Source organism: Tenrec ecaudatus, chromosome 4 (assembly GCF_050624435.1).
Source record: "Tenrec ecaudatus isolate mTenEca1 chromosome 4, mTenEca1.hap1, whole genome shotgun sequence".
Lineage (NCBI taxonomy): Eukaryota > Metazoa > Chordata > Mammalia > Afrosoricida > Tenrecidae > Tenrec > Tenrec ecaudatus.
In genome coordinates, this window is record NC_134533.1 from 204,512,959 (window position 1) to 204,528,112 (window position 15,154).

At 52.6% G+C, this 15,154-nt stretch overlaps 1 protein-coding gene and 1 non-coding gene across 3 annotated transcripts in view; one reads left to right on the forward strand and one right to left on the reverse strand.

Moving 5' to 3' along the window:
• POC1A (POC1 centriolar protein A) overlaps nucleotides 1-4,791 on the reverse strand; it is a 45,246-nt gene extending 40,455 nt beyond the window's left edge. For both annotated transcript variants that reach the window (XM_075547464.1, XM_075547466.1), the window contains exon 1: nucleotides 4,423-4,791. In XM_075547464.1, coding sequence (XP_075403579.1) covers nucleotides 4,423-4,446 — 24 coding nt within the window. In that variant the 5' untranslated portion in view covers nucleotides 4,447-4,791. The remainder of the gene's footprint in view (nucleotides 1-4,422) is intronic.
• A 9,737-nt stretch (nucleotides 4,792-14,528) lies between these two features.
• Nucleotides 14,529-14,719, forward strand: LOC142447376 (U2 spliceosomal RNA). The gene has a single exon (XR_012784104.1). It is a non-coding gene; the product is annotated as a U2 spliceosomal RNA (small nuclear RNA).
• The last annotated feature ends 435 nt before the right edge of the window (nucleotides 14,720-15,154 follow it).

Below are 15,154 nucleotides of genomic sequence, written 5' to 3' on the forward strand. Positions count from 1 at the left end.
GAAAGGGGGTGCCTCGTCTTCCTCTTGTGGAGCGGGTGGTGGATTTGAACCGTCAACCTTTCAGTTAGCACGGAACCACTGCTCCACCTGGGCCCCTCCTTCAGCGCAAACACAGGGTAAATTGTCCAAGTCTCACGCTAGGCAACAGTCCCTTGGCTATCACCCCAGGAGCACGAGCAAGAGAGGGCACAACAGACACAGGAGACATTGCCCACACTACAAACACCCGTTTAAAACTGGACAAAGGACCTGACCAACACTTCCCCCAAAGGGATGGATGTACCAATGGCTAACGGGCACATGAAAAGAAGCTCAACAGCGTCAAACACCAGGGAATGAGGACCCAACCACGCGATAGCACTTACACCTAGTGGGGCGGTTAGAATCGACAAGCAGGGCAGGGAAGAGGGAGGAAGAAGAGGAGGAGGAGGAGGACTAAGAGGAGGAGGAAGAGGAGGAGGAGAATGGAGCCTCGGGCATTGCTGGCGGGAACGTGAGAGGGGGGGGGGAGCCAGTCTGGAACACAATCTGAGCATGCGTTCCTCAGATACAAAGTTCCCATATGACCCAGAAGGCGGAGAACCAGGTACTGCCTTAGGTGTCTCCAAGTCAGCGCCTACTCAGAGACCCTCAGGGCAGAGGAGGGCGCCCGTCCTCTTCGTTGGCTGTCATCTGCGCGGGTGCAGTGCAATCAGCCCAGCTCCCGCGGAGCTGCTGGTGGGTTCGAACCACAAAGCGTTCTGACAGCCACCAGGTGCTTCATCCCTGCGGCACTAGGGGGCCTTCCTGGAAACCTTCCATCCGCACAAAATCCAGATGCATGAGCGCATTTGTCCTGCCGGGGCGGAAACTACCTTGACGCTCCACCGTCAGTAGGAGCGGAACACGGTGCGCCAGCTCCGCCATGGAGGATTATTCGGCCAAGAAAAAGAGCAGCATGCCGATGCCCAAGATGGCAAGGCGGACCCGCAGAGGGCTTTCCGCACAACTGCTGCGCATTCACCTGCCAGAGGGAAGGTTGGCACTTGAGCCCGACCGGCCGCTGGAGGAGGGAAGGCCGGGCGACCTCGACAGAGGTGGTGGCTGTGTGGTGAAGCCATTCCTTCATGAGGAACAAACCTTACAGATTACAGCCTGAGCACCCTGCCCACTCTACGGCACTGGGTTGCCAAAGGCAATCGGGGTGGGGGTGGGGGAAAGGGCGTGGCGAGTGTAGCTAAGGAACCGGGGACTTCTTTCTGAGTGGTGAGAACAGGTCGATCCCGAGCGGATTATCTGCACAAGCCTGTGACCACCGGGCCATGAGAGCTCCAGGCTGGAGGGGATGATGGCTCTCATTACACCTCGGTAAAGCTACGTCGTACAAAAGTGAAAGCGCGCAGTGGAAGGAAGAAACACCATGCGTTCTCATGGACACGCGAACTTCCCCAGCACATTTTAGACGCAGTTTTTGTGGTAAAATTAGGTGCCTCGGCTGATATTCGGGTCGACTTATACTGGAGTGTATAGGGTATCTACCAATCACATGTCTGATAAGAAATGTGTATCGAGGATCTGGAAGGATATGACAACTCAGGAATGAGCGGGCAAATTGCCTGAAGAAGCGAGCCCAAGATCTGAAGGGACGCTTCTCTAAGGAAGACATGGAACCATCAGTGCAAGGGAGGATGAGTCCTGGAGGAAATGCACTTCAAGGTGCGAGAAGACACGTTGCTTCTCGCCCACCAGGTGGGCTGGAAAGGGGCCTGTGGAGGCACAGGGTTAGATGCTCGGTTCCTCACTAGAAGGTCCCCAGGGGCTCTGTGGGGGGAGAGGCCCGGCCCTCTGCTCTGGTGGAGGCTGCTGGGGTCCCTTCAGACTCCCAGAGACCCTGGGCAGCAGGAGGCGGCCCCGCCTGTCGCCATCATGACGTTTGAGCTCACGGTGGAGCCACAGCACGGCCTCCCCTTGAGGGTCTTCCTCGTTCTCTCTGCCCTCTGCTTCCCCGGGCACAGTGCCCTTCTCCAGGGTGGGGCCGGTTCCCCCCACAACATGTCCAAAGCACAGGAGTGGAGGCTTGCCATCCTGGCTTCTCGGGAGCATTCCGATTAGACTTCTTCCAAGGCAGGTTTGCGCAGTCACCTTCGTTCAGATGCATTGACTCTTCCCCACCCCACCCATTCACCGTCCAGCTTCCACCTGCCCACGAAGTGACCGAAACCACTGGCTAGAGTGGGACACACCTCAGTCCTGCGGCATGCTTGCTCATCAACACCCTGACCAGGTGGCACATAGCAGATGTGCCCAGCGCGTGTTGAGTTTCCTGGCGGCTGCTTCCGTGAGCACCAATCATGGATCGACGCAAAACCCAATCCCTGACAGCGTCCATTTGCACCCCTCTGCTGTCTATTGGACCAGCCCTGGGGGCTCGGGGCTGGTTCACATGGAGGTGCAATTCAGACCTGGGCTGCAGGCTCTGGTTTTCCTCAGCACAGGCTTCAAGTCCTCTGCACTTTCTGCAGGCCAGGCTGTGGCATCCCATGACTGGAGAACGAGTTCCCACAAAAACGTGAACCCCACCGTTGACAGCCGCAATATTCACAAGAGACAAAGAACTGGGAATAACCCAAATGTGACACATACCCCCCCCCAACTGATGAACTGATGCACGAGATGTGGTAAAACCACTTAATGGAATATTACTCGGCCATGAAAAGGGAGTGCTGCCCTGATGACCCACACAGCCTGTGTGAACCCTGAAGCCCTTTGCTCAGTGAGAGAGCCATGCAGACCGAGTGCAGTATCGCTCCGGTTACACAAAACATCCAGAACCTGCAAGTTCATAGAGAAAGAGAGCAGGATCTTGATGGCCAGGGTCTCGGAGTGTGGAAGGGGTCAGGTAAAAGCAGAGTCCAAAAAATGAGAAGCTGATAACAAGGGCTCAAGTAGAAAGAAAATGTTTTGAGAATGATGAGGGCAACAAATGTACTTGACATGATGGATGGATGGATGGATGGATGGATTGTGATGAGTTGTACAAGTCCCCAATAAAATATTTTTTAAGAAAGAAAGGCAGAGCCCCAGGTACAGACGGGGATGCTCTTTGGAAGAACCTAAACATGTTCTGGAATTAGACAGTGGTGATCGTTACACAATACTGTGAATATATAAAAAGTCACTGAAGATTCCCTGCGAAAGGGTGAATTTCAGTGAGTGACTATGCTCAGAAGGGGAGGGGTGGTGACTTTCAGAATCCCTCCTCCACACGCCAGATCCTGTACCCTCATCATAGCACACACTGGACAGTGGCCCAAAGGTCCAGCTGGCCGGGACAGGTCCCACATGACGGCCCAGTCGACTCGAACTCACAGTTACTAGAGGGCAGGACAGAATTGTCCCTTTGGGTTTCGAGATGGTAAATCTTTATGGGAACAGAAAGATCCATCTTCCTCCTCCAGGAGAACACAGGAGAGATATCCAGAAACTCCCAGGGGAGACACTGCAGCTCCTCTCTCCAACAGACCCAAACCGACTGCCATGGAGTGGATTCTGACTCACAGGGACCCTAACCAAACACCTCCACTGGCCCCAAACACCAGAAACCTAAAAAAGCTTTGCCCAGCTCCACCCCCAACGCACCTGCCAGCCTTCCTCCAACAAGGAGCAGGGGGATGATGGTCCCCACGACAGAACAAAGGCAAGACGGGGTCCCTTTCCGGGGTCAGTGTGCAGAGAGAACTTCAGGTCCACCTCTAACGGCGGGGCTTCGGACACCTCCCTGCAGGCTCCCCCGAAAGTCAGCCTCATCTCCCCCAACTCAGTGGCTTATTTAGGGGAAGGGGATATCAAAATAGGCCTCAAGAGGCCTGCATCCTATTCTGGGCCTTATGTCCAAACCCAAAGACATGTAAGAGGGCCACAAGCCGCCGCCTCCCAGCCTCCTTGACTCCGATCCAGCCGGAGGGCCAGGCAGGCTGCAAGAAGCCTGCAGAAAGAAGGGGGCTTTAGGCAGTTCCCCTCTGATGGCCTACAGAACCCGCGCAGGCATCCCCGGCCTGCTGTTCCCACGGGTTAAGCAGCGCGTATCCACAACAAGGCTTGCACCCAGCCGTCCACTGTTCAAGAAGGGGAGACCCAAGACTGGGAGGCCCGACCCCGGCTCCAGCTCAGACCTGGGGACGGCGGTCTTGGTCTCCCCCGCCAAGGTGCACATCGGTGCAGGCGCTCGCCAGTACGCCCCCGTATCCCGCGCAGGGCCTGCCCACGGGAGACGCTCGGTAAGCCCAGACCCCGCGCTCCCTGCACGGATGGGTAAACTGAGGTCAGAACCGGCAGGCCTGGACTAGAGCCCCACCTGCCTCTCGCAGCCAGCACGCCGGCTAGGGGCCCACCGCACCGGCTAGAAGATTAAGACCGGAGCGCTCACCCACGGCCGACACCTACCTGGCTAGACCTGGCCATGGCCATGGCGTGGAAAGGAGCGCCGGGAGATCCCGGGAGCCCGCGGAAGCGACCGCAGCAGCGGCGGCGGCCCTTTCAGTTTCCGCGCCCCTAACCGCCGCCAATGGCAACGCGGGCCGCCCCGCCACGACCCGCCTCCTGCAATTAAAGGAGAAGCGACGGCGCGGGTTTTTAACCCCCGATTTTTAACCAGATCCCGGGCTTCCGCGTCCCAGCCGCGCCAAGCCGAACGGCCCACCTACGGCGCCTCCCAGGGCCCCTCATTTCCTCCAGAGAAATTAAAACACCCAGGATGAGGGCGCTCCCCACCGGCCCGTTGTCCGGCTGACATGAAAGCGAACACAGTATGCTGGGGATTGCAGTTCCAAAAGGTCCCAGTAAATCTGGCCGGGACTGGATGGGACTACATTTCCCAAGATGCAGTCGGGAGGGACCGGATATGGCGCTCCCAGCGGCAGCCTTAAGCGTCCCGGAAGTAGAGGACGAGGTGGGGGGCGGGGGCTCGGCGTGTTTGTCTTAAAGCACCCGTGCACCCCGGAGCGGCCGGTAACTCCCAGCCCACCCCCCACCCACCCCAGGGTCCCCTTTAAAGAACCAATTGTTCGCCCCTCCGGAACGCTGTCCATGGTCCGCTCCCACAGAACGCCCTGAAACTGGGACGACGTGAAATGACAGACAGACGCACACCTTGGAAGCGGAGAAACGAGCGCGCGGATCCAATTTCTCCGTCGATTCCGTTGGGCGTCCAGGAAAGCCGCGTCTCCTCTCGGCTTTATCGCCTCCCGTGGGAACACGGGGCCCGAGTCTCCGCAGTGTTTTAGCGGGGAAAACAGGTGCCCTGGTCCCCATGTGTTGCGCGGAATAGGGCTGCCCCGCTTTTCTTTTTGCTAATTTTTTTATTTAAATCATTTTATTGGGGGCTCGTACAACTCTTCTCACAATTCATCCATCCATCCATTGTGTCAAGCACATTTGTACATTTGTTGCCATCATCATTCTCAAAACATTTGTTTTCCACTTGAGCCCTAGGTATCAGTTCTTCATTATTTCCCTCCCTCCCCACCCACCTCCTCATGAACCCTTGATAATTTATAAATGATTATTATTTTGTCATATCTTGCACTGTCTGGTGTCTCCCTTCACCCACTTTTCTGTTGTCTGTCCCCCAGGGAGGAGGTTATATGTAGACCCTTGTAATCGGTTCCTCCTTCCCACCTCACCCTCCCTCCACCCTCCAGGTATTGCCACTCTCACCACTGGTCCTGAGGGGATCATCTGTCCTGGATTCTGTACCAGTGTACACCCTCTGGTCTAGCAAGATTTGTAAGGTAGAATTGGGATCATGATAGCGGGAAGGGAGGAAGCATTTAAGAACTCTTTTCTTGGCTGTAATCCTTTCTGAAACCAATCCACAACTAGGTGCGCCCTAGCAGGCCAATTTATACAGTCACAGTAGAGAGAGGACCATTCCTGCCACCCAGGGAATCTGTCAGGCCTGTTCTAAATTGTGGTTGGGCGCCATTAAATTGTTATTGGTCTTCTTGCCCGTCGGTTGGCTGAAAATTGAACTTCGGGGGCGAATTCAGTTCCAGGATGGAAGGATGTCTGAAACAGATCACTGGAGGCTCCATCAGCCTCTCAGTGAGCCTGGTCTTTCTATTGATTTGCAGTTTCGTTCCACCGTTTTCTCAGGTCTTTCCGGATCCTCCAACAGAGATCCCCTTTGAGAATGACCAGCAGTGGTAACTGGGCACCCCTAGTTCCAGTCCCAGAGTCGTGCAGACTGCAGTTTGCAGAGCCGATTAGCTCCCTGCACCAATTGTTTCCACGTCTTTGACTTTCTTACTCTGTTTGCTCCAGACGGGGAGAGACCAGTAGTCACACCTTGCATGGCCACTCGTGAGCTCTCAGACCCTAATCCCGACTCACCAAAGTAAGCTATAGGCATGTTCTTTGAGAACTGTGTTGGAGCCAATTGATCCCCATGTCCCCTGATTCCCATCCCCCACACCTAGACTTGGCAACTCATTCCTCAAAGTGTTTGTGGTTAAGAAGTTTTCATAATTTTATTCTCTTTGCTGTCCTGTGTTCATGGATCTACGAAGGGCCTTTAAAAATCCATGGGAAAACATCATGTTTAATTCCACTTCACCATGTTCTGAAAGCCCCCGTGTGTTTGCACAGATGTGTAGGCATATCCTCTGTCTAACCTTTGTCTGTGGGTCAGGGACCACTCACCTGCCCACACCTGTTCGGTTTCTGTGTCCATCTGTGTGGCCGCTGGAAGTACGGCCAGAGTGCCCCTTAACTGGCGAGGATGAGGAGACTTCCTCTCACGTACTCTGGGCAGGTTGTCAGGAGAAGGGCAGAGGGAGGGGCAGCGAAGCAGAGGAAGGCCCTCAACACGATGGTGTGTGCAACAATGGGCTCAGACGTGGGAACGACAGTGAGGAAGGCACAGGACCTACTCAATGGCACCGACAATGACAACAACGCCGTCCCTCCTGGGTCACTGCCGTCACTCGGGTGCGGAATGGTGTGTGTAAGACTACCGGCCTGTGCTGCCTTGGACTCCTGTGCTCCTCCCCCTCCGTGCCTTTCTTGTGGGACGGCCTTCCTAATGACCTTCACCCCAGTTAGTCTGTGTGCACCCTCTGTCTGTCCCCACCTGTCGCTCAGTCTATTGTGCTTGGTGACTTGTGTGTGGCCATGGTGCTGGAAGCGATGCCACCAGTATCTCGGTATCTCAAATGCCAACAGGGTCGCCCGTGGGGGACGGGTTTCAGCAGAGCTTGGAACAGACTGGGAAGAAGCCGTTCACTTCTGTGTGTGTCCCGGTAGACGAGAGAAGCAAACTCATAGACACGCAGATGTGTATGAGAAAGAGATTTATATACGAGAGCAATCAAATTTGAGAAAACGTCCCTGCCCAGTCCAGATCAAGTCCATCAGTCCAGTATTAGCCCTTATGTATGATGCCAATCTATAAAGTCCTCTTCAGACTCATGAAACACATGCAATGATGCCGAATGCAGGAAGACCACAGGCCAGTGGGTGGAAAGTCTTGTGGATCCAGTGGCAGTGGAAGCATCTCAGTGCTGACAGGGGTCTCCACGTGGCTGCTCGAGCTCAGAGCACTAGTTCCATGTTTCTTGTCAGTAGAGTCTCCCAGGGAGTGAGCAGAGACTGTCTCTCCAGCCTCTAAGGAGGAAATACCGGCACTCCCAGAATCTCAGGGGAAGGCCATGCCCATACAGAGGCCTCATTGGCTATACAATGATTGGCAGGCTAGGCCCCACCCCTTCCCTCATAACCCTCTCAAATAGAGCACTGTCTGATACAGTGCCGGAATAGAAGCCTCTCGGAATGCACTCAAGGTAGGGGAAGAGCGGCCACCCGCTCAAAGCAGAGCCCCCACAAGGACACGCGTCTTAAGCGAGGTTCTCGAGCGAGGCAAACCCAAGGTTCTCGAGCGAGGCAAACCCAATGAAAATTATAACGTTCCTATCAAAGAAGTGGCTCACACCATTGTCAGTCGAGGCAGCGAGTTCTAAGCGGCGGGGGTGGGGGGGGTCAGATGTCAGGACGGACACTTCCCTTGACTCAAACAGCTGCGGGAACTGGTGATCCCAAGAACCACAGGTCAGATGGCCGGCCTATCGCTGAAGTGGATGAACCCAGGACAGGCGCCGGCTGACACTCCTGGGATCTGCAGGCGATGCAGCAGGCCACTGACTGAAATCCGAAGACCTGGAGGCTGGAGGAGAGAGCAGCTGCAAGGCCCAAACCCAGCAAAGAGTCCACTTATTTTAGAAGCAGTCTCCCCCCACTCCCCCAAGGAAACGTCCTTTCCATTGTGTCAGGCAGAAGTGGGAGTTAGCAGGGCAGCTGGGAAGATGATACTCCAAGCTGGTGAAAAACACTTCAAGGACACTGAGAGGCCAGGCCTCCCCCTCCCCTTCACTGGCCTTCCAGCCCAGGTTCAGGAAGCTAACCTGTTACAAATAACTTTGAACATTGTTGCTGAGCCCCCGGATCTGCAGACAAAGTTGCAGTGGAACATTCCCCAGCTACTCCCTCTCCCCAGACGCAGGCTATAAAACTCTCCACCTCTCACCCAGATGGTGACTTTGAGGGCCCCAGCTGGGGACCCGTGAACCCCACTCAGGAGCTCAGGATGCTCCTGTCCCTTTCTCTGTTCTCCCTTCTGGGCGGTGAGACTTCTCAGGCTCCAATTTAGGGACCTGTGAGCCTCGCCCGAGCCAGTGTGTTTCCCAACGGGACCAGATCGTCTTAGGGCATGCAAGTCCCATCAATCACATCCGTACCAAGGTGGGCAGTGTCTTCACCATATAGGTGGCCCTAAGCTCGTCGGGAGAATAGCCCAAGACCAGTACTGGGGCAGGCAGAGGGGAGTGGACTGTCCTTTGAGCGAGAACAACAGAGTGTGTCTGCTCTGAGACAGGTAGCCTCCAGTGCACAGAGAGCAGCCGTGTGCTTGTAAGGGGCGTCTTGAACGTAGCATGATGGGGAGGCCGTGTGGGGATGGTGTTTAGTCTAGAGACTGTGACTGGGAGTCAACTCTGTCTCACAAATGAAAAAGCCTTCCTCCACCACTCTTAATTACGAACATAGGGAATCTGGCCACATCCATTCTCCTCCTGGTACCCAGTTTCCCCACAAGTGACAGCCTGGGAATCCCACAGAGGAAGTCTAACTCTGTCTCACAGAGTCACTACGAGTCGATATCCACTTGCTGTTTATTTTTCTCCCCTAATCTTACAGCTGTTGGCTGCTCCCAGGATGGAGATTTTTACAGTGTTTCTATCACATCACTGAGGATGACCAGGTCAGAACCGCTGAGAGTCCTGGCTCAGTCAAGTTGACACAAAACTTGAACTCTTACTAGCAAAGCCGGTGGACCCTCCTTGGCTGAAAGGGGGACGGATGATTCAACACGGAATGTGGCACGCACCAAGTGTGCCTCAGGAAAACTGGAAGTCATAAAAAAATTACATGGAACCCCTAAAGATCAAATCCTAGACCTTACTGACAGCAACGGACTGATACTGGCCGTTTTGAACCAGACAGTGGTGTGGGTCACTACGTCAGGAATGACACGTCATTAAGAAGAGCACTTCCGAACTGATTACAAGGATCTACGTGTGAACTCCTCCCTAGGGGACGGACAACAGAAAAGGGGATGAAGGGAGACGTCGGACAGGGCAAGATATGACAAAATAATAATGTAAAAATTATCAAGTGTTCATGAGGGAGGGGGGAGGGAGGAGAAAATGAGGACCTGATACCAGGGGCTTAGGTGGAGAGCAAATGATGAGGGCAATGAATGTACAAATGTGCTTTACACAATTGATGTGTTTGGATTGTGATAAGAGTTGTATGAGCCCCTAATAAAATGATTTTTAAAAGAGCACTTCCAGTCTATCTTGAAGCATGACGCTGTTTATGATGTCTGATGACTGTTTATGATATGTTATTATGATAGATATGATAGTATCTATATGCCTATAAGGAAGATCAGTCACTACATCTATGAATCAAACTTACACACTGTGTTAGTCCAGGTTGACTAGAGAAACAAATTCATAGCCACTCATCTGTGTGTAATAGAGAACTTTTTTTTTTTAGAGAACTTTATATAAAAGAGGAATAGTATATTAAGAAAACATCCCAGTCCATTCCAGATCAAGTCCATAAGTCTGATATTAGCCCATATGTCCAACACCAGTCTGTGAATTCCTCGTTAGACTCACGCAACACATGCAATGACACTGAATGCAGGGAGATCACAGGTCAGTGGGTGGAAATTCTTGTGGGTCCAGTAGCAGTGAAAGCATCTCAGCACTCAAGTGGGTCGCTATGTGGCTCCTCCAGCTCCAAGGCTCTGGCTGCCATCTACCTGTCTCCATGTGGCTTGTCAACAGGAAGGGGAAGCAGAGAGCATGTGTCCCACCTCTACAGAGAAAGCTAGGAGTTCACAGAATCCCCAAGAGAAGGCCTTTCCCACACAGAGGTCTCATTGGCTGTGACCTGATTGACAGGCCAGACCCCACCCCTTCGCAAGTGGACAGATGTCACTGCCACGCACACCAAGCACTGCAGTCATCAAACACTTGTACCAACATCTTCAGTCTGGAATCATATCAAAGGCGATCAAGATGCATTGATACGTGCTGGCTACTGAAACGGGAAAGTCGGAGATTAAGAGAAGGGAAAAGGTGGCCTTGGGACCAAGACGCTGGAGAACACAGAGCAGAGTTGACAAAGCCAGCGACTTCCTCCCTGTAAACACCTCTGTCCAGCCACAGGAGCGATGACGGGACACATGGACCGCTCCGGATGGAGTACCCAGGGATCAAGCTGACCGCGTGTACTGGAAAGAGACCATGGAGAAGCCCACGAGCATCAGCCTAACCCAGGCCTGGGGCTGACTGTGCAGCAGACCATCAATTGAAACCGAAGAAAATGGAAACAGGTCCACAGGAGTTACAATACCACCTTGACCATGTTCTGCTTGAATTCCGCGACCACCTCCCCACCTTCTCTGATGCCTTGAACACTAATGACCAAAAGAGCAGATGAGGCGTGCGATGACATCAAGAAAGGTCAGGAAATTAGGCGGGGGTGGGGATGGGGGTGGGGGTAGAGGGTGGGCTGGGGAAAAGACCACATGTGGGGATGGTGTTTAATGAGACCCTGTTACCGATCTGATGTGACGAGATAGGCCGTGCAGCGAGCTAGAATGTTTTCCTTTGCAAGTATTCTATTCCACAAACAAAAGGGGAATATTGATACAAAAATAATTTAATCAATTAATTAATTATTTTAAGCAAGAGAAGGGTCCTACCTTAAAAACCCTCCACTCCGGTGACTTCCCTCTGACCCTCACTGAGGGATGGAACTCAGCTGGTGACCACACAGAGCATGGGAGAGGTGACTACGGTAGACCCAAGTGATTTATCTGACCTGAAAGGTTGCCACCTTGGCGCTCACCCTCCCCTCTGGTGCCCTTTGGGTTTGATCTGGTTGCTAACATGTTGTTTTTGCCACATTGGGGTTCATCTCTGCCTTGTTTCGTCATTGTGGGTAGTCTTCTTGACTCTGCTATGTGATTTTCCATGGTTTCCGTTGTGAAGCCCAGGAGAGTTGAATAAGAGCTCCTGGGGGGCATGAGCGTGAGGAGGGGTAAGGAGGAGCTGGTATCAAGGAGTTCAAGAAGGAGACTGATTTTTGGTAGTGATTGTATCACACTGCCTGACATGGTAGAATATGAAATGGTGGGATATCTGGTTTTGCTCCTAATAAAATAATTGGGGGAGGGGGTTAACTTAAATCTTCCCTTTGGAAAATAACAAATTTAATAGCACCTCAAAGAGAAGGGTTTTTAATTTATGATTGTATGAAAATGTTCATTTGACTTTTCTTATCAACAATATATCTAGAAATTTTCTGTTTAGACTCTCATCATGTTTTTTAAAAACCAAACCCCAAACCTCCCCGGCTCCTTCCCCGTGGATTGTGGCTCTAAGCCTCCACTGGAGTGGTCATAAAGGAGACCGTGAAACCACACAGGGCTGGGGCTCCTATGTGCTGTAGAACTTCACTTCAAACAAATGAAGGAACAAAGGACTGATGGCATTGAAGGGCAGAGCCCAAGCTGCCCTGGAGGCAGCAGCTCACACAGAGCTGCAGGAACTGGTGGGAAACTGACTTAGAGGTCCCCACAAGCTGCTGACGCCCTGGAAGCAGCCACTAGTCTCCGAGGCCATTTGGAAGACACCTTCGGTCAGCAGGCTGAAAGGGTGCATATGTGTTCCCAACAGAGTGCGGAAAACATTGAATAATGCCATTGAGGTCGCCGGCCAGTAAGATCCTGCTGGAGATCACTGAAGAGGATGGCAGGAGTACATCAGCAGGGAGCTGCCGGGAATTCAAGCTGCATTCAGGAGAGGCCATGGCCAGGGGCTATCCCTGCGAACGTCTGACGAATCTTGGCTGGGCGCAGAGAGTTCTGGAAACATGTTTCAGTTTGTCTTGTTGGCCATACCAGGGCATTCAGCGGTGTGGATCATAGCAAAGTGCAGATAACGTCTTAAAGACGAGGCTTGCAGAACACGGAGCTGTGCTAGCTGGACCCTGGGCATCGACCGGGAGGCAGTCCCTGGAACAGAACACGGGATACTCTCAATGCTTACTTAATCTGTGCGCCAAACAGATAATATGAGAAACCGGACTAGATGAAGAAGAATTCAACATCAGAATTGAATTAATTTATCACCGATTCGTCACCTGTGCTGTGCAGGTGACACAGCCCTGCTTGCTGAAAGTGATGAGGACTAGCAGTGCTGGACGATGAAGACCAAGGTCTGCAGCCTTGGAATAGACTCCAGCTCCAGGTAAAGGTCACCAGCATGTTCACACAGACCAACGGACATCAGGAAAACGGAGCAAAGACCGAAGCTGTCAGGATTCATTTTCCCTCAGATCCACAGCAATGCTCATGGAAGCAAGAGTGAGGAATTCAAGCAGCATCCTTACACCAGACCAACAGGCAAGATCACAGAAACGGCATGATGATCCTGGGTAGATGCCCGTCATGGGGTACCCCACAGGTTCATGGCTACCCTACCATCCCTAGTATGCCCTATGTGTACACTCCGAAGCTTATCTGCCCATTCACTTGTTGATGGGCCCTTAGGCTGTTTCTATTGTTTTTGCTATTTTAAATATCGAGTGTACATATATCTGTCTGTGCTCTTTGGGGGGAAAACAGTTTAATTGGCATATAATTCATATATCATACAATTCAATAGTTCAATCAGATAGTTCCACCCAAATGTTCTGAAAGAGAGACTTCCGGGAAGAATTAGCACTCCCCCCACCTTTCTCCTCTTCTCCCTCCTGACTCTCCAAACAAGGCCTGGACTCTGCCAGCCCGGTTATCAAGGAATGTGCACTATCTGGGAAGACCTTGAATTACTGCTGCAGCTGTGCTGTCCCCGCCCCCACTGTTATCCTGCCAGCCTGATGAGAATGTGGCTGCTAGCCCCAGACCTTGGAGCAGGCCACCTCTCCAGAGCAGAGCTCCTGTCTGCCCTTGGCTGCGGATGCCCAGCTGAGAACATTTCACAACAGCAAGCCACGCGCCTGAGCTTACTCTTAATGCGCCCACTCCCTCACTCATGCACGCACTTACCTGGCCTCTCACTCCCAGGATGCCATGTAAAGCCTACTGTGTGCCAGGCACGTGGTGCAGTCTTTGCGCCCACGGGTCTCATTTGGGGCCCGAGAGTGCAAGAACACAGGCGTACCGCCTGGGGGGGCAGGCCTTGAGCCAGAGAATGGCACCGGCCTCCTCTCCAAATGCCACTCTATAGCACCAGCAGCTCTCAGACCATTGTCCTCCCCACACAAGCGCCATCACTGGGCTTTCAGGCTTGGAACAGTGAGCCCTGGTGCCACAGTGGTTCTACATTGGGCTTTGAACCCCAAGGTCGGCGGCTCAAAACCACCAGACAACTCCTGTAAACAGTTACAGCCTTGTAAGCTCACAGGGGCAGTTCTACCTGTCCTGTAGTCACTTTGTGTCGATTTTTACTTCATGGAAGAGAGGTGGTTCTTTTCAGTTTCTTAAAAACAGAAACAAATGTTCTGAAAGTTGTACAATCATCACCACAGGAACTTTAGGGCATTTTCTTCTTTCTTGTGCTCATTGTGATTAGCTCCCCAGGCCCCCAAGCCCCACTAATGGGTGAGCATCACTTTAGATCAGTGGTTCTCAACCTGTGGGTCTCTACCCCTTTGGGGGTAGAATGACCCTTTCCTACAGGAGTCGCCTAAGACCATCGGGACACGGCTCCTCTATGGTCTCCAGGCGGTCTGCCCACATGCAGATACGCTGATCTGGTGAGAAAGCAAGCTATCTCAACCTTCTCAACATGTTGGCTTTTTAGGAATACTGTAGCAAAATGTAGCAATGTAGTTAACTGTTGTTATATTAAGACTGTTACCCATGCTACACCATGCTTCAAGACAAAATTTCATTTGTCATTAGAAATAAATAGTTCATCGCTTCTCCGCCTTTTGGCTAAGATCAAGTGTAGTATCTGTTCTTATCAGTTTAATATCTGATACGTCCTCTATCCGAGGACAATATATTAAATGGATTTTTGGAGCAGGGAGTTGGAATAGGAGCTTGCTCCGTCCACTCCACGCATCGACCTGGTATTGCAGTACTTCCGGGAACGGTGCACCCCCTCGGGGGATTCAAAAAAAAAAAAAGAAAGAAATAGTTCACAATCTATAATTACATAGTGTCTGTGATTGATCACGATGCTTTCATTACGTTCAATTTGTAACCATGAAAATATATCCTGCCTGTCAGATATTGACGTGACGATTCACGTGAGGGCCACTGCTCTAGACTGCCCGTGCGTGCGTGCGCTCTTCCCGTCGTGCGATCAGATTGCTGGGTCGTCTCGGACGTCTGCTTCCCGCTGTGTCCGCACGTGTCATTTCGTCTTCCACGCTGGCTGCCTTCTGCAGGCCCCCGCAGCAGTGCAGGCGGGACCCTCTGAGGCTGCGCGTCGGAGACCTGGAGGCACAGCGCGGATGAACCTCAAGAACAACGGTTTGAAACCACCAGCTGCTCCGTGGGGGAGAGATGAGGCTTCCGCTCTGGGAAAACCGGGGG